The sequence below is a fragment of the Aotus nancymaae genome, unplaced genomic scaffold (genome assembly GCF_030222135.1).
Source record: "Aotus nancymaae isolate 86718 unplaced genomic scaffold, 86718_ANA_hifiasm-v0.15.2.pri h1tg000014l, whole genome shotgun sequence".
Lineage (NCBI taxonomy): Eukaryota > Metazoa > Chordata > Mammalia > Primates > Aotidae > Aotus > Aotus nancymaae.
In genome coordinates this window covers 36,575,360-36,597,579 of record NW_026988425.1, presented here as the reverse complement: position 1 = coordinate 36,597,579, position 22,220 = coordinate 36,575,360, and the positions used below count along the sequence as shown (strand labels likewise).

General features: G+C 41.8%; 1 protein-coding gene across 3 annotated transcripts in view; it reads right to left on the bottom strand.

Moving 5' to 3' along the window:
• WDR70 (WD repeat domain 70) overlaps positions 1-22,220 on the bottom strand; it is a 362,749-nt gene that overhangs the window by 254,116 nt on the left and 86,413 nt on the right. For all 3 annotated transcript variants that reach the window (XM_021671857.2, XM_012460014.2, XM_012460016.2), the window contains one exon: positions 18,787-18,940. In XM_021671857.2, the coding sequence (XP_021527532.1) occupies positions 18,787-18,940 (154 nt within the window). The remainder of the gene's footprint in view (positions 1-18,786; positions 18,941-22,220) is intronic.

The following is a 22,220-nucleotide window of genomic DNA, read 5'->3' as shown; positions in this document are numbered from 1 at the left end:
ACACTTCTCTCTTCCCCAATCTAGGCAGAAAAAATTAAATATAGACACTTCATCAAAAAAGATACAAGAAAGACAAACATAGGCTGGGTGTGGTGGCCCACAGCTGTAATCCCAGGACTTTGGGAGGCTGAGGTGGGCAGATCACTTGAGGTCAGGAGTTTGAGACCAGCCTGGCCAACATGGTGAAACACTGTCTCTACTAAAAATATAAAAATTAGCCAGGCATGATGGTGGGCACCTACAATCCCAGCTACTTGGGAGGCTGAGGCAGGAGAATCACTTGAACCCAGGGGACGGAGGCTGCAGTGAGCCAAGATCACACCACTGTACTTCAGCCTGGGTGAAAGAGCAAGACTTCATCTCAAAAAAAAAAAAAAAAAGAATGGCAAACATGAAAAGGTGCTCAACATCATTAGTCACGGGGAAATGCAAATTAAAACAACAATGAGATCCCACTAACCACCTATTTGAACGGCTAAACTCCAAAAAACTGACAATTTACTAATTGCTAGTGAGGCTACAGAGCAACGGAAACTCTCATTCATTTCTGGTGGGAATGTAAAATGGTTCAGCCACTTTGGAAGACGACAGTGTCTTATACAGCTAAACACAGCCTAACCACAGGATCAGCAATCACACCCCTAGGTATTCACCCAACTGATCTGAAAACATGTTCACACAAAACCTACACACAAATGTTTATAACAGCTTTATTCATGAAGTTTTGTTGGTAAAACATATCTTGCCAATGGTACAGACATGGGGTGTGAGGGAAAGGGAGAAGTCAAGTATAACTTACAAGTTTTTGGCTTCCTCAACTGGTGAATGGCAATGCCATTTACTGAGATAAAGACTACTGCAGAAGGAATAGGTCTAGGAAGAAAAGTCACAATTTCGTTTTTTGACATGTTAAGGTGAGATGCCTATTATATATACATCTAAATTTGTCAAGTAGGTAGTTGGTAATACTGGGCAGGTGAGAAAACAGAGGAAAATCTATAAATTTTTGTCATTAGTGTCTGTACATGATATTTAAACTTATCCAGAGGCGGAAGTATAATACTAAAGTGGGCTCAGCACCAAGCCCTGGGATATTCCAGTATTTCGAGGTTGAACAGAAAAGGAGGAGTGATAAAACAAGAGTGAAAAGGAATATGCAGTGAAGTAGGAAGAAAATCAAGAGAGAACAGTAAATTGAAAGTCAAGTAAAGAAGCTGTTTCAAGCAAGTGACTGTAATCAGCTATGTCAAATGCTACTGAGAGTTACAGTATTATCAGAGCTGAGAACTGACCATCAGAGAGCCATGAATAGAGAACTGAATAAAATTCATCCCAATTTTGTGCAAGCAGACAGGTGCAGTGGCTCACGCCTGTAATCCCAGGACTTTGGGAGGATGAGGTGGACAGATCACTGGAGACCAGGAGTTTGAGACCAGCATGGACAACATGGCAAAACCCCATCTCTACTAAAAATACAAAAATTAGCTAGGTTTGATGGAGCATGCCTGTAATCTCAGCTACTCGGGAGGCTGAGTCACAAGAATCACTTGAACCCCGGAGGCAGAGAGGTTGCAGTGAGCCAAGATTGCACCACTGCACTTCAGCCTGGGTGACAGAGTAAGACTCTGTCTCAAAAAAATAAAATAAAATAGAATAGAATAAAAATTCTGTGCAACCAACCAAAGTACTGAAAATAAAATGATTTAAATCCAAAGGATTTCCAGGGGCCCCGGAAATCTTTCTCTTTTGAAAGTAGAAATTTATCAGCCTATGCTTAAGAAAAAAACATTTTTTTTTATTTAAAAAATGACAAAAAGAAAATACCTATTATCAAGGGCAAACAACTTCAGGGCAAAGAAATAGTTTATTATACTCCCTCCCAGTTCTTAGTACAGATAAATTTGAGCTGAAGACAAGAGGGAAGGAGGGAAGGAGGAAAAGAAGGAAGGAGGAAGGGAGGGAGGGAGGGAGAAAAAAGAAAATGAAGGGAAAGGAAAACAAAAAAGAAAGAAAATTTCTATTGACTAGTGGTTAATAGGGATCTGGCCTAATTTTGCCCCATTAAATATCTGCCTCTGGGCCAGGAAAACAGTTAATGATTTGCAATAAAAGAAACATTCCAATAATCCAAGACATGCCAACCTTTGAGGACTTAGATCCTAAACTACCATGTCTTCCCCAAGCTTGTACACTACACCACACTCTCATTCTCCTCCTCTGGTTAACTAAGCTCCATCTCCACTGACATCTCTGCCTGGTCTCAATCCAATGCATAGCCTGCTTACCTCCCAGTCAGTTCCTAGTTTACCAGCTTCCTCTCCTCATTCCCAGACTCAGGGATTCTACAGATGGCTGCCACTCAATTCCATCATCAGAACCATACTTTCTGTACTTTGTCTAAACAGCACCCAACAACTCACTCAACGCATGCAGGTCTTAAAGGCAGGCCCCAGTAAGCAGGTCTTTTACTGATATTTATTGATTAGAATTGAAATAGTATCTTGGAATAGAAAGAACATATATATATATTTTTTGAGACAGAGTCTCACTCCGTCACCAGGTGCCAGGCTGGAGTGCAGTGGCGTGACCTCGGCTCACTGCAACCTCCACCTCCCGGGTTCAAGCAATTCTCCTGCCTCAGCCTCCCGAGTAGCTGGGACTATAGGCATGCGCCACCACGCCCAGCTAATTTTTTTTTTTTTTTTGTATATTTAGTACAGGCAAGCTTTCACCATGTTGGCCAGGATGGTCTCGATATCTTGACCTCGTGATCCGCCCGCCTCGGCCTCCCAAAGTGCTGGGATTACAGGCGTGAGCCACCGCGCCCGGCCAGAAAGAATATTTTTTAATGAAAGAAAACTACTCCTCTTGCAGAAGATATTAGGATAAAAGGACATGTGGTCGCCTTAGCTGTTGAGTACCCAGAATAAGAATACAGATATTAGGTTAAACAGAAAAAATTTAAAAGGCTGTGAATGTTGTTTCTTATTTGTAAAGATAGGAGCATGACAAAGGCAATGGGAATGTTAAGTGCCCTTGTGTTAAAACAGTGACCAAAATTAGTCATAACGAAATGAAGTTCAACTAAAGATTCTTAAATGGATCTAAACAGATTCAGTACCATGGCTAACACTAGTGGAACAATTTTTAAAGAAACACCTATTAAAGAACAGTTAGTGACTAAAACACTTTTTCAGCAAATAAACTACTTTTTCTCTCTTCTTCCCTTATCTAAACATAGGCACTCCTGAAAAATATCTTTCTTTACTTAATAGACTTAACTAGAAATAGCTTAGAAGAATTAACCAACTATTTATTTCTCATAATATGCTATACTTTGAGAGAGAACATTAATTACCCATGACCAATATTGGTTTCCTCAAAACACACACACACAGAGAGAGACGGGGAGGGAGGGACAGAGAGAGGGAGGGAGCGAGGGAGGGAGGGACGGAGGGGGGGGAGAGAGAGAGAGAGAGAGAGAGAGAGAGAGAGAGAGAGAGAGAGAGCGCTGATAATCTGTCTGTACTCTTGTGGCTGCCCAAATGACAAGAGTTATAAAAACAGCTCCTGTTGTAACAGTGCCATTTATAGTCATTGAATGATTTGGGGCTCCATGACCCACAAAATAAAAGTACCCATGTAGTTGGCATGATGAGCTAACAAAGCCTATCCCTAAGAAGATATGAAATGCAGCAGAAAATAGCAGGGAATATACCGGCAACTCAGATCCGAAAGTTCTTCTTAACTAAAGTCCATTCACTAGCTTTCAGGAATTATCAAATCTCCTAAAATGGTCAGTAAAATTTTGTGTGAATACATTTTGTTGGGAAGAATGTTCATAGCTCAAATTCAGGAATTGGCACACATTTTTTCTAAAGGGTCAGATAGCATTTTAGGCTTTGTGGGCCACATGCTCTCTGCTACAACTACTCAGCTCTACCACTGCAATGCAATGGGAGCCACAGGCAATAGTAAATTAATGGATGGGTCTAATTAAAAGTTCCAATAAAACTTTTATTTGCCAAAACAGGGTGGCGGCTGGATATGCGCCAAGGCCAGTTTGCCAACCCCAACACACTCTTAGTCATTTGCCTGCATAAATCAAGGATTCTAAAGTCCAAGTCTTTCTAATTCCTGAGCAATTTTAATATTCATTCTAATACCTCAAAAACTTAAATTCAATCTTCCTTAACCTACTCAATTCTGATAACCTGTTACAAGATATTTCGGCAGTGCCAACTATGGCTAATTCTGCCACTACCATGAATGGTCATAATATGCTTCTAAAATCCCAAACTCTCAATATTTACTGATTTAACAAATACTTATCATCAAATATGTTTTAGGCTATAGATACTCCACTTACTGGCCACATAACCTCCTATCTTGCAATTTTTTGAATTTTTAAATTTTCAGTATCTTATACCACTCTCTCAGCATAATCCTGAGTGCACTTTTGTTGAATCTACAATGAAGTGTTTTTACCCTAAAATAACCTCCCCCGTTCTACCCTACAATCACTGTAGTCCATCCAAATACCTAGGCTCCTGAATAAGACTCATGAATAGGATATGAACATGCAGAATGATTGGCTCTACAAATTTACATTTCATAGCCCCTAACACTTTCATAATTCTTCCAGTAATGTTTCTCTCACAACCATCAACAGCTAGTCTATCGTTACAATTCTATTGAAAGATTCTCCTTTGCTGACCTTGAAGTTGGAGAGATCTATGTGGCAAGGAATACATTAAGAATGCTGACTTAGTAGAGTGCAGTTATACTGACATCCTGATAAGCAGAGACTCTAGCCACATTGTGCCAGACTTCTGACCTAAACAGCTGTTAGGTAATAAATTGGGGATATACTAAGTCCCTAGGTTTTTGGTAATTTGTTACAGAGCAACAGAAAACTAATGCATTTCTATAAAAACCAAACATATTAAGTAATGATGAAAGCTGTGCCCACAAATCTTTGCAAAACAACTTGTTCTTTATCTATAGCTGTTTAACTGGGTGAGGAGAAAGACTCTTAAGATTCCTAGAGGTTATCTGGTTTTGTTAGGAAGATCTGTGAGGCACACCCTTAATTTCTTAGACAAGTCCAGTATGACTGAATATGGTCACCTTTTGATCTTTCTAAAGTTATTATACAGCCACACCCTTGGGTTTCTCTATACCATGCTTTCAGAAGTTATTTCTTTATGTTAGCATCCTTTGTCATCTCCATAGGCTAAAAATTAACTAAATCATCTAGTCTTGGTTCCCTTTTAACAAAACTTCCCTTGGTTTTCTCATATTTTACTATAAGGAGCAAGAAGAATGCAGGCAGCACCTTCAACACTTTGCTTAGAAATCTCCTTGCCTATATATTCAAATTCATCACTCACAAGTTCTGATTTCATCTTCAAAACCAGCAGCAGAGAATCTCCCCCATACCAAGTCCCTCCTACACTTAGAATACCTTTTGCCAGGAAAAGCCCAACTGCTTTTAAGTGCTCACCTGTTGAGGTTGGATCCACTGAAGGCAATCTTCCTTTCTTAAAGTCCACTGTAACATATAATGTAATCATAGGACTGACTAGCCCATTATACTTATAGTTCACAACTACATTCCAGAAGGACAGAAACTCTTAGGAGCCATCTTAGAATTCACCCTACAACAAGAGCTTTGGGTGTAGCAATTCTGAAACTACTTTCCACGTACTGTAACACTGAACAAATGAGTAAATGTAACTATGATGTTAAAAGCCACGTACTTCACTGTTGGAGAAGTAAATTAGGAATATGGAACAGGAAAAGGCTAGAGGTTGGATAAGAATTATATGAATCCAACTGAACTCATAATATTTTACATATTTTATTTTTAGATTGGTTGATCTCCCTCCTAAGTTCATCTTTTGAGGCTAGAAGCAATGACACCCAACAGCAATGCATAAATCCAGAGTACCAGATTTTAATTTCTAAGTTGAATTCTCTGTTGAAAGAAGCCATGGATCACTAGAAAAATAGGTAGGATCAAGTCAGGGAAAGTACAAGAAGAACCTGGAACATCTTGTTGTGCCAAAACATAAGAAAGTACTCTGAAAATGATGGGGACACGTCAAAAGAGCAGAAGCCAATGTTTCTATTACATAAAAGCTTCTAGAATTATTTAGAAAATTGAAAGAAATAAAATATACTTCAAATCATTTTTTTAGTTATATCTATTATTAAAACCGTAAGTTAGCAGTTTTCTTTTGTTTAAGAAAACAAAAACCCAGAAGAGTTATTTTAATTAAAATTATTTTTAAGCTTTTTCTTCTTTTTTTTAATTTAAAGTTTAGATGGTGCTATACTGCAGGCTGATGTGGTGGAAAAACATGCAAATGGGTGTTAAAATATTTTAAGTTCTTAGGAAAAAGTATTCACCAATAAAAAGACATGACTAATATATTTCATCTCCAAATAATAAGTGCCATTTTTTGGAATGGCTGGATATCAGAATGACTACATGTTCTATTCAAAAATAAATAAACATTTGAAAACATTCTTACCTAAAGTTTCCTATAATTCTTATAACTTCCATGATTAAGGTCCACTAATGGAGATATCCCCCACTAAAATGTCCACACATTCTGAGGTACCCTGAACCTACCTTCTCCACCTTGGTCATGTAATTTAAAAATAAATGGCATAGAATTGCTTTCATGTTGAAAACAAAAAGAGTTGAAGACAATCCTGGAGAAAGGCACTTAACAATATCAGCTCTAGATGAATTGATAACAGAAAGCTTACTGGGGACTTCAAGATGGCTATCTAGAAGCACCAGACACTCACTTCCTCTACAAACAAAAGCTTAATGAGTAGATAATCACACTTCAAATACAGCATCAAAGAGAAATGTTAGAATTCAGCAGAGAAGTGACGGGTAACAAGCTGAGACTGGTATAAACAAGCTTCTAAAGAGGAAACTCACAATAGGTTCCACACACACTTGGAGATCCAAGCACCTGCAGCATGGCACCAATTTGAGAGCCTAGACTCCACCAGTCTGCCTTCTTTTCTGGGGTCAAATAGTACCTGCATCTCCACATCCCTGAAGGCCCATTGACATACCCTAATTTCCACTGGGAGGAAATGACACCAGTTTGATCCAGCAGAGCAGCAGTATTCTAAGCACTCTAGATCAAACAGCATCCAGAACACTGAAGAAAGGGCAATGCAGAGCTTTGTGGATTATGTCTCTAGGACAAAGGGAGCTAGGACAAAGGGAGCCAAAGTGCACACTCCCTAGAGCCCAAACCCACCTGTCTCAGGTCACTGCCACTGAGAGCAACCTTGCCCACCCGCCCCTCGCAGCAATGCCCCAGGACACCCGTACATCCCAAGGGCAGGCTCTCTCTGCCTGCTGCTGCAACCAGGAACCAAAGAGGGTGCTATCCCAGAGCCTGAGAATCATCTCCCAGGGGCAGGCACCACAGACAGCAACCTGCTACCCACAACAACAGGGCTGTCATACATGTGACTCGAGGACAGGCTCACCCCAGCCAATGCAGCCAATGCCACAGGGAATAGCAGAAGTGGAGACAAAGCATGTGCTCTCCAGAGACTGAAATGTATCTGCCTGGGATGGCTACCACTGGCATCAATCCCCCTTATCACTACCCCCAAGGCCACTGTCACCAAGCCTTCCCCTTAGCACAGTTGTTCATTTCACATGCCCTGAGGATAGGATCTCCCTCCCCACTACTGCTGCTGAAACCACCACCCAAGGACACTGCCCAGGACATGGGGATCACCCAGCCCTGCTGAACACAGATTGCTTCTGTGCACAACATCAGAGGCCTTAAGGACAAGCTCACACGGCCTGGCACTACCAATCCCAGTGCTCTCTATCATACCGTTCAGGGGCCTGTCAATTGCCCTGCACCATGGGTCACCTCAGGCACACGCACATACCAAGAGACCAAACAGCCCCAGAATGCCTGCCACCCTGAGCATCCTAGCACACCATCTGAAGGCCTAGGAATTGCCCCCATCCCACCTACCACAACCTAAACCCATTTGGACCATCAGGGGGACCTGATGACAGCCCCAAAATGCCTGACACTGTCACCCTCTGAGTGCCCTACCACACCACCCTAGGCCTGACAATGTCATCCCCACTGAGTGCCCTACCACACCACCTCACCACATACCCTAGGGATTGCTGTGCCCCACTGGTCACTCCAAGCAGGAGTGTATACTACCAGAGGTCCTAGTAACAGGATCAGAAAACCTGTTGCAAGTACCTAAGCATGCCATCCAAAGGCCTGCAGAACCACCCTGCCCAGTCTACCACCACTTGTATCTATCTACACATCCTAGGGGCCGGAGGACAAGGTTACTCAGCCTGCCACGACCACCAGAGCTGGCACCCACCCATGTGCACCACCTGGGGGTCTGAGGACCAGGCTGCCCAGTCTGTTGCAGCCACCACTAACATCAGGGTGTGCTAACTGGAAACCTAAGCATTGCGCTGCCACTACTACTGCTGCCATCACCAACACTATGCACAATGAGGACTTGATCACTCACTCAACCCACAACTGCCACTACTGGCACCTGAAAAAGCCACCTAGGGACCCAAATATCAGCCTGTCTGAACCTACTAACACCAGTGCCCATGTACTATGCCTAAGGGCCCAAGAACAGGAACATTCAGCTCACCATTGCCACCACTTGGGCCAGAAGACTGGTCCACCTGGCATTGCTATACCTAATAAATCCTCACCACAGCCTCCACTAACAAATTCACCAAAGCCTCTGAGGAAAACACAGACACCACTGACAGGGTTTAAAGCCAAATAAGTCACATCCAGAATCAATTCTGAAGTGCCCTACCCAACCAACAGCATAGATATATCTATAGTAAAAAGAATTCCTGGGAGGCCGAGGCGGGTGGATCACGAGGTCGAGAGATCGAGACCATCCTGGTCAACATTGTGAAACCCCGTCTCTATTAATACAAAAAAATTAGCTGGGCACGGTGGCGCGTGCCTGTAATCCCAGCTACTCAGGAGGCTGAGGCAGGAGAATTGCCTGAACCCAGGAGGCGGAGGTTGCGGTGAGCCGAGATCGCGCCATTGCACTCCAGCCTGGGTAACAAGAGCGAAATTCCGTCTCAAAAAAAAAAAAAAAAAAAAAGAATTCCTTTATGAAAGTCAATCCAAAAAACTGGAAGAAATAACTGTTACAGATAGCAATGTAAGAACACAAGAGGACTTCTGCCAAGATGGCCGAATAGGAACAGCTCTGGTCCACAGCTCCCAGCAAGAGTTATCCAGAAGACAAGTGATCTCCACATTTCCAACTGAGGTACCAGGTTCATCTCACTGGGACTGGTTAGACAGTTGGAGTAGCCCAAGGAGAGCAAACTGAAGCAGGGTGGGGTGTTGCCTCACCCAGAAAGTGCAAGGGACCAGAGAATTCCCTCTCCTATCCAAAGGAAGCCATTAGGGACTTTTCTGGGCACTCCAGCACTCTGGCTCAGATATCGGGCTTTTCCCACCATCCTCACAACCTACAGACCAGGAGATTCCCTCCAGTGCCTACAACACCAGCACCCTGGGTTTCCAGCACAAAACTGGGCAGATGACCCACTCATTCCCCTGAAAAAAAGGAAGCTGAAGCCAGGGAGCCAAGTGATCTGGCTCAGCGGATTCCACCCCAATGAAAACCAGCAAGCTAAGATCCACTGGCTTGAAATTCTCAGAGCCAGCACAGCAGTCTGAGCTCAACCTCAGAACTTCGAGCTTGATGCAGGGAGGAGCATCAGTCATTACTGAGGCTCAGGTAGATGGTTCTAAACTGTGTAAACAAAGTCACTGGGAAGTTTACACAGCAACTGGGCAGAGCCAATGACAGCTCAGCAAAGCCACTGCAGGCAGACTGTGACTAGACTCCCTTCTTGCTGGGCAGGGCATCACTGAAAAAAGGCAGCAGCACATCAGGGACTTATAAATAAAGCCCCCACCTTCCTGGGAGAGAGAACCTGGGAAAAGGGGCAGTGTGGGTCCTGCTTCAGCAGACTTAAACGACCCTGTCCAGCAGCTCTGAAAGGGAACCAACGGAGCTCTCAGAACAGGACTTGAGCTTTGATAAGGGACAGACTGTACCCTCAAGCAACCCTCAACCCCTATATATCCAAAGAGGCACCTCGTAAAGGAGACCTCTGGCTGACATCTGGTGGGTACCCTTCTTGGACGAAGATAACAGAAAAGAAACTGGCAGCAACCCTTACTGTTCTACAGCCCCCATGTGTAATTCCCAGGCAAGCAGGGTCCTGCAGCAGAGGGGCCTGACTGTTAGAAGGAAAACTAAAAAACAGAAAGAAATAACTTCATCATCAACAAAAAGGACGTCCACTCAGAGACCCCATCTGAACATCACCAACTATAAAGACCACAAGTAGATAAATCCACAAAGATGGAAAGAAACCAGCACAAAAAGGATGAAAACACCAAAAACTAGAACACCTCTCCTCCTACAAGGGATCACAACTCCTCACCAGCAAAGGAACAAGGCTGGATGAAGAATGAGTCTGATGAACAGAAGCAGGCTTCAGAAGGTGGGTAATAAGAAACTTCTCTGAGCTAAAAGAACATATTCTAACCCAATGCAAAGCAACTAAGAACTCTGACAAAAGGTGAGACGCCACGCTAACTAGAATAACTAGCACAGAGATGAACATAAATGACTTGATGGAGCTGAAAAACGCAGCACAAGAAATTTGTGAAGCATACAAAAGTTTCAATAGCCAAATCAACCAAGCAGAAAAAATAATATTAGAGACTGAAGATCAACTCAATGAAACAAAACGAGAAGGCAAGATAAGAGAAAAAAGAAAGAAAAGAAAGAAACGAAGCCTCCAAGAAATATGGGATTATGTGAAAAGATCTAATCTACATTTGATTGGTGTACCTGAATGTGACGAGGAGAATGAATCCAAGTTGGAAAACACTCTTCAGGATGTTATCCAGGAGAACTTCCCCAACCTAGCAAAGCAGGCCAACATTCAAGTCCAGGAAATACAGAAACACCAAAAAGACATTCCTCAAGAAGAGCAACCACAAGGCACATAATCGCCAGATTCACCAGGGTTGAAATGAAGGGGAAAATGCTAAGGGCAGCCAGAGAGAAAGGTCAGGTTACCCACAAAGGGAAGCCCATCAGACTCACAGTGGATCTCTTGGCAGAAACCCTACAGGCCAGAGGAGAGTGGTGGCCGATATTCAACATCCTTAAAGAAAAGAACTTTAAACCCAGAATTTCATATCCAGCCAAACTAAGCTTCATAAGTGAAGAAGAAACAAAATCCTTTACAGACAACCAATTGCTGAGACATTTCGTCACCACCAGGCCTGCCTTACAAAAGCTCCTGAAGGAAGCACTAAACATGGAAAGGAACAACCAGTACCAGCCACTCCAAAAACATATCAAATGGTAAAGATCATCGACATACTGAAGAAACTGCATCAACTAATGGGCAAAACAACCAGCTAGCATCAAAATGGCAGGATCAGATTCACACATAATAATATTAATTAAATGTAAATGGGCTAAATACCCAATCAAGAGACACAGACTGGCAAATTGGATAAAAAGTCAAGACCCATCAGTGTGCTGTATTCGGAAGACCCATCTTACATGCAAGGATACACACAGGCTCAAAATAAAGGGATGGGAGAAGATTTACCAAGCAAATGGAGAGCAAAAAAAAAGCAGCAGTTACAATCAGTCTCTGATAAAATGGACTATCAACCAACAAAGGTCAAAAGAGACAAAGGAGGGCATTACATAGTGGTAAAAGGATCAATGCAATAAGAAGAGGTAACGATTCTAAATATATACACACCCAATACAGGAGCACGCATATACATAAAGCAAGTTCTTAACAACCACAAAGAGACTTGGACTCCTACACAATAATAGTAGGAGACTTCAACACTCCACTGTCAATATTAGACAGATCAACGAAACAGAAATTTAACAAGAATATCCAGGACTTAAACTCAGATCCGGACCAAGCAGACCTAATAGACATCTACAGAATTCTCCACCCCAAATCCACAGAATATACATTCTTCTCAGCACCACATCGCGCCTACTGTAAAAATGACTACATGATTGGAAGTAAATCACTCCTCAGCAAATGCAAAAGAATGGAAATCATAACAAACACTCTCTCAGACCACAGTGCGATCAAGTTAGAACTCAGAATTCAGAAACTAACTCAGAACCGCACAGCTTCATGGAAACTGAACAACTGGCCCTTGAATGTTAACTGGATAAACAATGAAATGAAACCAGAAATAAAGATGTTCTTTGAAACCAACAAGAATGAAGACACAACATACCAGAACCTCTGGGACACATTTAAAGCAGTGTCTAGACGAAAATATACAGCAATAAACGCCCACATGAGAAGCAAGGGAAGATCTAAAATCGACACCCTATCGTCAAAATTGAAAGAGCTAGAGGAGCAGGATCAAAAAAACTCAAAAGCTAGCAGAAGACAAGAAATAAGATCAGAGCAGAACTGAAGGAAATAAAGACACAAAAAAACCATCAAAAATCAATTAATCAAGGAGATGATTTTTTGAAAAGATCAACAAAATAGACCACTAGCCACATTAATAAAAAAGAAGAGAGAGAAGAATCAAATAGATGCAATAAAAAAATGGTAAAGGGAATATCACCACTGATTCCACAGAAATACAAACTACCATCAGAGATTACTACAAACAACTCTATGCACATGAACCAGTAAACCTAGAAGAAATGGATAAATTCCTGGACACTTGCGCTCTCCCAAGCCTAAACCAGGTAGAAGCAGAATCCCTGAATAGACCAAAAACAAGGGCTGAAGTTGAAGCAGCAATTAATAGCCTACCAACCAAAATAAGTCCAGGTCCAGATGGGTTCACAGCCAAATTCTACCAGACGTACAAAGAGAAGCTGGTAACACTCCTTCTGAAACTATTCCAAACAGTACAAAAAAAGGGAATCCTTCCCAAATCATTTTATGAGACCAACATCATCCTGATACCAAAACCCAGCAGAGACTCAACAAAAAAAGAGTATTTCAGGCCAATATCCATGATGAACATAGACGCAAAAGTCTTCAATAAAATACTGGCAAACCAATTGCAATAGCACATCAAAAAGCTTATCCATCACGATCCAACAGGCTTCATCCCAGGGATGCAAGGCTGGTTCAACATACACAAGTCTATAAACATAATCCACCACATAAACAGAACCAAAGATAAAAACCAGATGATCATCTCAATAGATGCAGAGAAGGCCTTCGACAAAATTCAACAGCCTTTATGCTAAAAACTCTCAATAAACTAGGTATTGACGGAACATATCTCAAAATAATAAAAGCTATTTATGACAAACCTACAGTCAATATCATACTGAATGGGCAAAAACTGGAAGCATTCCCTTTGAAATCTGGCACTAGACAAGGATGCCCTCTCTCACCACTCCTATTCAATACAGTATTGGAAGTTCTAGCCAGAGCAATCAGGCAAGGAAAAGAAATAAAGTGTATTCAATTAGGAAAGGAGGAAGTCAAATTGTCTCCATTTGCAGACGACATGAGTGTGTATTTAGAAGACCCCACCGTCTCAGCCCAAAATATCCTTAAGCTGATAAGCAACTTCAGCAAAACCAATAACAGACAGAGAGCTAAATCATGAGTGAACTCCCATTTACAATTGCTACAAAGAGAATAAAATACCTAGGAATACAACTAACAAGGGATGTGAAAGACTTTCTTCAAGGAGAACTACAAACCACTGCTCAACAAAATAAGAGAGGACACAAACAGATGGAGAAACATTCCATGCTCCTGGTTAGGAAGAATTAATATCATGAAAATGGCCATATTCCCCAAAGTAATTTATAGATTCAATGCTATCCCCATCAAGCTACCATTGAGTTTCTTCACAGAATTGGAAAAAACCACCTTAAACTTTATATGCAACCAAAAGAGGGCCCGCATAGCCAAGACAATCCTAAGCAAAAAAAACAAAGCTGGAAGCATCACGCTACCTGACTTCAAGCTATACTACAAGGCTACAGTAATCAAAACAGCATGGTACTGGTACCAAAACAGAGATATAGACCAATGGAACAGAACAGAGGCCACAGAAGTAACACTTGCATCTACAACCATCTGATCTTTGACAAACCTGACAAAAACAAGCAATGGGGAAAGGATTCCCTATTTAATAAATGGTGTTGGGAAAACTGGCTAGCCATAAACAGAAAGCTGAAACTGGAGCCCTTCCTTACACCTTATACAAAAATTAACTCCAGATGGATTAAAGATTTAAACATAAGACCTAACACCATAAAAACCCTAGAAGAAAACCTAGGCAATACCATTCAGGACACAGGCATGGGAAAGGATGGATGTCATGACTAAAACACCAAAAGCAATGGCAACAAAAGCCAAAATTGACAAATGGGATCTAATTAAACTTAAGAGCTTCTGCACAGCAAAAGAAACAGTCATTAGAGCAAACCAGTAACCAATAGAATGGGAAAAAAATTTTTGTAATTTACCCATCTGACGAAGAGCTAATAACCAGAATCTACAAAGAACTTAAACAAATTTACAAGAAAAAAAACCAAACAATCTCATCAAAAAGTGGGCAAAGGATATGAACAGACACTTCTCAAAAGAAGACATTTTTGTGGCCAAAAAACACATGAAAAAAAGCTCATCATCACTGGTTATTAGAGAAATGCAAATCAAAAGCACATTGAGATACCACCTCATGGCAGTTAGAATGGTGATCATTAAAAAATCAGGAGACAACAGATGCTGGAGAGGATGTGGAGAAATAGGAATGCTTTTACACTGTTGGTGTGAGTGTAAATTAGTTCAACCATTGTGGAAGACAGTGTGGCAAGTCCTCAAGGATCTAGAACTAGAAATACCATTTGACCCAGCAATCCCATTACTGGGTATATACCCAAAAGATTATAAAACATTCAATTATAAAGATACATGAACACATATGTTTATTGCAGCAGTGTTTACAATAGCAAAGACTTGGAACCAACCCAAATGCCCATCGGTGATAGACTAGATAAAGAAAATGTGGTACATATACACCATGGAATACCATACAGCCATAAAAAAGGATGAGTTCCTGTCCTTTGCAGGGACATGGATGAAGCTGGTAACCATTCTCAGCAAAGTGACACAAGAACAGAAAACCAAACACCGCATGTTATCACTCATAAGTGGGTGTCAAACAATGAGAACACATGGATACAGGGAGGGGAACATCATACACTGGGGCCTGTCTGGGGGTAGGGAGCTAGGGGAGGGATAGCAGGGGGTTGGGGGATTGGGGAGGGATAACATTAGGAGAAACACTTAATGTGGATGACCGGGGGATGGATGCAGCAAACCCCCACAGCATGTGTATACCTATGTAACAGACCTGCTCTATCTGCACATATACCCCAGAACAAACACACAGAAAACAGACCTAGACTGTATCTGCAGCTTGGAGCCTCACCAAGCCAAGAACAGTCAACTCACAGACATGTTAGCAGAAATAAATGTTGTTTTGCACCTTATGTTTTATATAATTATTGACCTATAGTTAACTGATACATAATATATATTGATTTTTAAATATCATTATACCATTAAAAATATTTACTTAAAAAAACTGAGACCACTTTCTTTCCTCCTTTTTTTCTTTTTTTAAATTAAGAGACAGGGTGTCCCAATGTTTCCCAGGCTGGAATTCAGCGGCTATTCACAAGCACGATCATTGCACACTACAACGTCAAACTCCTGGCATCAAGTGATCCTCCTGCCTCAGCTTTCCACATAGCTGGGATTACAGGTGTGTACCACACCATGTCAGCTCTCTCTCTTCTTCTTGTCCTAAAGCCTAGCAGAAAATTAGCTGAGTAGAATGTTTCCAAAGATGCCTGCATCAATATCCCCCATCCAACATAATTTGTTTGATTTTGCCATTCACCCACAAAATGGTGGGATCTACCCGCACCCCCCTACAAATTTGAGCTGGCTCTCTGATCTTGTGTAAGATCTGAAGCCAGATATTAAGGTACTTAATAATTTCCGTGTTTGTCCTTTATAATCTAGCAATCAAGCAAGAAGTCAAACCCTACTGATATGGTTTGGCTGTGTCCCCACCAAAATCTCACCTGACATTGCAAAAATTCCCATGCATCAAGGGTGGGGCCAGGTGGAAATAACTGAATCATGGGGGTAGTTCCCCCCATACTGTTCTTGTGGTAGTGAATAAGTCCATGAGATCTGATGGTTTTATAAATGGGAGTTCCCCTGCACATGCTCTCTTTTGCCTGCAAATATGTAAGACATGATTTTGTACCTCCTTGCCTTCACCATGATTGCGAGGCCTCCTCAGCCATACAGAACTGTGAGTCAATTAAACCTCTTTCCTTTATAAAATACCCAGTCTCAGGTACATCTTTATTGGCAGTGTGAGAACAGACTAATACAATACATTGGTACCAGTAGAGTACTGCGCTGCTGTAAAGATACCCAAAAATGTGGAAGCAACTTTGGAACTGGGTAATAAAGAGAGGCTGGAACAGTTTGGAAGGCTCAGAAAAGAACAGGAAAATGTGGGAAAGTTTGTAACTTCCTAGAGACTTGTTGAATGGCTTTGACCAAAATGTTAATAATGATATGGACAGTAAGGTCCAGGCTGAGGTGGTCTCAGATGGAGACGAAGAATTTGCTGGGACTGGGGTAAAGTCACTCTTACTATGTAAAGAGACTGGAGGCATTTTGCTCCTGCCCTAGAACTTTAAACTTGAGAGACATAATTTAAGGTATGTGGCAGAAGAAATTTCTAAGCAACAAAGTGTTCGAAAAGAAGCAGAGCATAAAAGTTCAGAAAATTTGCAGCCTGATGATGCAACAGAAAAGTAAAACCTATTTTCTGAGGAGACTGGGTTGTAGAAATTTGCATAGGTAATGAGGAGCCAAATGTTAATCACCAAGACAATGAGGCAAACATCTCCAGGGTATGTCAGAGTGCTTCACAGCAGACACTCCCATCACAGGCCTGGAGGCCTAGGAGGAAAAAATGGTTTCATGGGCCCAGGATCCCCCTGCTGTGTGCAGCCTAGGAATTTGGTACCCTGCATCCTAGCCACGCCAGATATAGGTAAAAGGGGCCAAAGTACATCTCAGGTCATGGTTTCAGAGGGTGCAAGCCCCAAACTTTGGCAGGATCCATGTGGTGTTGAGCCTGAGGATGCATAGAAGTCAAGATTTAAGGTTTGGGAATCTTAGCTTAGATTTCAGAAGATGTATGGAAATGCCTGGATATCTAGGCAGAAGTTTGATGCAGGGGCAGGGCCCTCATGGAAAACCTCTGCTAGGGAAGTGCAGAAGGCAAATACAGAGTTGGAGCCCCCACACAGAGTCCCCACTGGGGTACTATCTAGTGGAGCTGTGAGAAAAGGACCGCCATCCTCCAGACCCCAGAATGGTAGATCCACCGAGAGCTTGCACTGTGTGCCTGGAAAAGCTGCAGACTCTCAACACAGCCAGGAATGGGGCTGTACCCTGCAAAGCCACAGGAGCGGAGCTTCCCAAGACCACAGGAACCCACTTCTTTCATCACCTGGATGTGACACACAGGAAGTCAAAGGAGGTCATTTTGGAGCTTTAAGATTTGACTGCCCTGTTGGATTCTGGACTTGCATGGGGCCTGTAGCCCTTTTGCTTTGGCCAATTTCTCCCATTTGGAATGAGTGTATTTATCCAATGCCTGTATCCCATTGCATCTAAACAGTAACTAACTTGCTTTTGATTTTACAGGCTCATAGGTGGAAGGGATGTGCCTTGTCTAAAGTGAGACTTTGGAATATGGACTTTTGAGTTAATGCTGAAATTCTGAGTTAAGAGTTTGGGGGACTTTGGGGAAGGCATGATTGGTTTTGAAAGGAGAGTACATGATATTTGGGAGGGGCCAGGAGCAGAATGATATGGTTTGACCGAGTCCCCACCCAAATCTCACCTTGAATTGTAATCATTCCTATGTGTCAAGGGCAGAACCAGGTGGAGAAAACTGAATCATGGAGGCAGTTTCCCCTATACTGTTCTCATGGTAATGAACAAGTCTCATGAGATCTGATGGTTTTAAAAATGGGAGTTCCCCTGCACATGCTCTTTCTTGCCTGCCACCATGTAAGACATGACTTTGCACCTCCTTGCCTTCTACCATGATTGTGAGGCCTCTCTAGCCATGCAGAACTGTGAGTCAATTAACCTCTTTCCTTTATAAATTATCCAGTCTCAGGTAGGTCTTTATTAGCAGCATGAAAACAGACTAATAACATCTACTAAGACTATCACACTGTGAAAAGACCCAAACTAGACATGTGGCAAGAGAAAAAGAGAGAGAGACAGAGAGCCAGCAAGAAGGGATGGGGTGAGGTAGAAGTAAGGAAGAAGCAAAGACAGAGAGAGATGCCATGGAGTAGGACACCAACTGCAAATCATCTGGGCCCATTTTGTGTCTTATAGCCTTCCTAGTGCTCCCACTGATACTATATGAAGCAGAACGTCTCAGTCAATTCAACAATTGTGAGAACAAGTAAATTGCTATTGTTTTATGACACTAATTTTGGGGTGAATTATTACATGATAACTCAAATAAGTTGCTAATAAATGAGTACTGAATTAATTAAATTCCTTAAAATATTCTGTTTAATGCTTACCTTGGTGTTGGCCATGTCCACAATATACTGGTCTCCCTTTATACATTCCATTACTTCAAAACCATCTCTGTCAATCACCTTGGCCTGAGAACTTCCAGATACAACAAGAATCATGTCTCCTGTGTTACTATACTGTAATGACTTGATCTGATGGCTGTACAAAAAGAAAAGGAACATTAGTAAGATACTGAGCACAACGTTTATAGTTTTACTACCTTAAGTATTGCCAGAATAAAAATGTTACACAAATTGATAATTCCACAAAATAAGGAACATCAATCTCAAATGGGTTCTAAATACCCACTGGCAGCCAGGTGCGATGGCTCATGCCTGTAATCCCAGTACTTTGGGAGTCTGAGGCAAGTGGATCACCTGAGGGCAGGAGTTCAAGACCAGCCTAGCCAACATTGTGAAACTCTGTCTCTAATAAAAACACAAAAAATTATCCAAGTGTGGTGACGGGCACCTATAAGTCCAGCTACTTGGGAGGCTGAGGCAGGAGAATTGCTTGAACCTGGGAGGTAGAGGTTGCAGTGAGCCATGACGGCGCCATTGCACTCCAGCCTGGGCAACAAGAGCAAAACTCCATCTAAAAAAAAAAGAATACCCACTGGCTATCCTGGTAGCTCTCTCTTCCCACTCTCCAGTGCAATCTATTAAAACCCTCTCCAATTACCTTGTATCTTCAACCCAACCAACTCTCCCCCTCTCAGCTGTTGAATCTTCTGGGCCTTTCTCAGAAGAAACAAGAACTGCCTCAACTTCCCCTCATTACTTTAATAAACTTAATTGTACCTAAACTTTCTTCCTCCTCCTCTTTCATTACAATCATAGAAATGAACCTCTTCCAGCCCATGGCAAATCATACTTATATCCTGGATCTCCTCTCTCCCAGTCTCCTCAGGAACTTCTACTGACTATATTCTCACTCTCCTCCCCTTCACAGCTAAGCTGTTTGAACAAGTTTTCAAGCCGCCTCCTTTTTTTTTCTTTTTTATTCTCCTTTTTGTTCTCTAGCAAATCAAGCCTCCTCTTCTCCTCATGTAATTCTCTAGCACTACAGTATCCTTTCCACCACTCACCACTCCACTAAAATTGATCTTGCCATTATGGCTGTAGTGAATACAGTGGTGTGCTACCCAGAATTCCCCCTTCAGAAGTGAAACTCATTCTCCCAGCTTCCAGGACTTTGCTTACCAATGGCTAATAGCTGAACCCTCAGGAATTTCCCTGAGTTGCAACTCCCTCACGCAAAGTTATGCTATTATATCATCCCAAAATAGCCCACATTCAATGACTGGTCAATATCGAGTAAAACAGTCTATTCCTGGAATATTTCACTAACTTTGGATCTCCCTGTAAAACAGTTGGTGCTGCTGTGGCAACTACATGGCAATTCAATTTCCCCATCTTCCCAATGTTGTTTCCCTTGCACCCTCTCTCACGGGGATTGACCCCAGAAGCACTCCCCAATATAAACTTCTGACATGCAAATATGGACATTTCAAAGAGTGTTTTGGGAAACTTGACCTGGGAGAGTTGGTACCAAAAGTGGTCCTGTGAAGTTTTGACTCCAAATGAGAATTTGATGCTGTATCAACCACAAACTTGCTAGCAATGAGGAATCCATTACTGGTGGCACATAGTCCCTAATATGCCACAGCAGGGCAACCACAATTGCTGAAACTTTTGTTGGTGAAAGAGAAGCCATGGCAGGTGTAATATTTCAGGCATTTGTGAGTACAGAGAAGTAATTAAAAGGACTAGAAATTGGATAGCTGTTGCTAGGAGCAGTCGATGCAATGGAGAAAAACAATGAAAGACTGAGTATGATAAATCACCAATTAAAGACTACAGTGTGAAAGCCAGAGAGTCTCTTTGGCAGCATATAAAGATGGGGTTATTGGTCTCTGTCAGATAAATGGTATGTAGTCATTGATCTCATAAAGCATGTTTTTCTGTCCCTATGAAGGAAGACTAAAAGCAGCTGACAGTCACATTCAACCAACAGCAGCATACATTTGCATGCCTGAATCAGGGCTATATTAATTTTCCAGCCTTTATTCTTAATATAGTCTCAAGGGATCTGGACAATCCAAAAAAATTCATGTTGATCCATGGTCTAAATATCACATTAACTTAATAAGGTGAGCAAGAAGTAGCACATACACTGGTAAGATACAACCTCTCCAGAAAATGAGAGATAAACCCTATAAAAGAACAGGAGATTGAGACAAGGAGATGAGGGGAAGATGCACGTAGACAGACATATGAAAATAGACAGGTATGAAGCTCTTTGTGTTGCATCCCAGATACTTTCTGTTAATCCCAGAAAGTATCAACCTCAAAAGAGGCAATGAATAACCATGCACAGTGGCTTGGCCAGTTTGGCTGACATCAGCCAGTCTTTCTCATCATTCACCCTACTGTTAACACAATAGCCTTGTAAATGAAATAGTTGTGGTGGCACGAATAGAAGTTATAGATGAACCCAATGGCAACTCTAACTTGATCTAACTCTTGTTGCTGCTGAAGATCCAACCTGCCAACTATGGTGAGCCCTCCCTCCCAAAATCAGTACCAAGCTAAATAAATAAGTAAAATGTATTATATGAAAAAATGGTAATACGTATGTGGGGGAAATAGAGCAAGGAAGGTAAGAGGACAGGGATAAATATTTTAAATAAGGAGGTCAAGAAATAAATGAATAGCTAGAATTACAGAATCACTTAAAATAACGGCAAAATAGGGCTTTTTAAATAGCTAGAATTACAGAATCACTTAAAATAAAGGCAAAATAGGGCCAGGCACGGTGACTCACACCTGTAATCACAGCACTTTGAGAGGCTACAATGAAATACTACTATATGTCCACAAAAATGACGAAAATTTAAAAGGTTGACAATAGAAATTGTTGGCAAAGATGTAGGGTAATTTTTGTGGACTATGGGTAGGAGGGTAGATTGCTTCAATCACTTTCAAAATCTATTAAAAGTACCTGCTAATGGGCGGGTGCAGTGGCTCACAACTATAATCCCAGCACTTTGGGAGGCCGAGGCGGGCAAATCACTTGAGTTCTGGAGTTTGAGACCAGCCTAGCCATCGTAGCGAAACCCCATCACTACTAAAAATACAAAAATTAGCCAGGCATGGTGGCTCACGCCTGTAGTCCCAACTCCTCAAGAGGCTGAGGCAGGAGAATTGAACCTGGGAGGCAGAGGTTGCAGTGCGCTATCATGCCACTGCACTCCAGCCTGGGCAACAGAGTGAGACTTGGTCTCGGAAAAAAAAAAAAGTACTTGCAAATGCAGAATGTATGCATAAACAATGACCCAGCAATCCGCTACCAAGTATACACCCAACAGAAACACAAATATATGTTTCAAAAGACATTTACAAGAATGTTCACAGAACAACTATTCATAGTAGCCCCA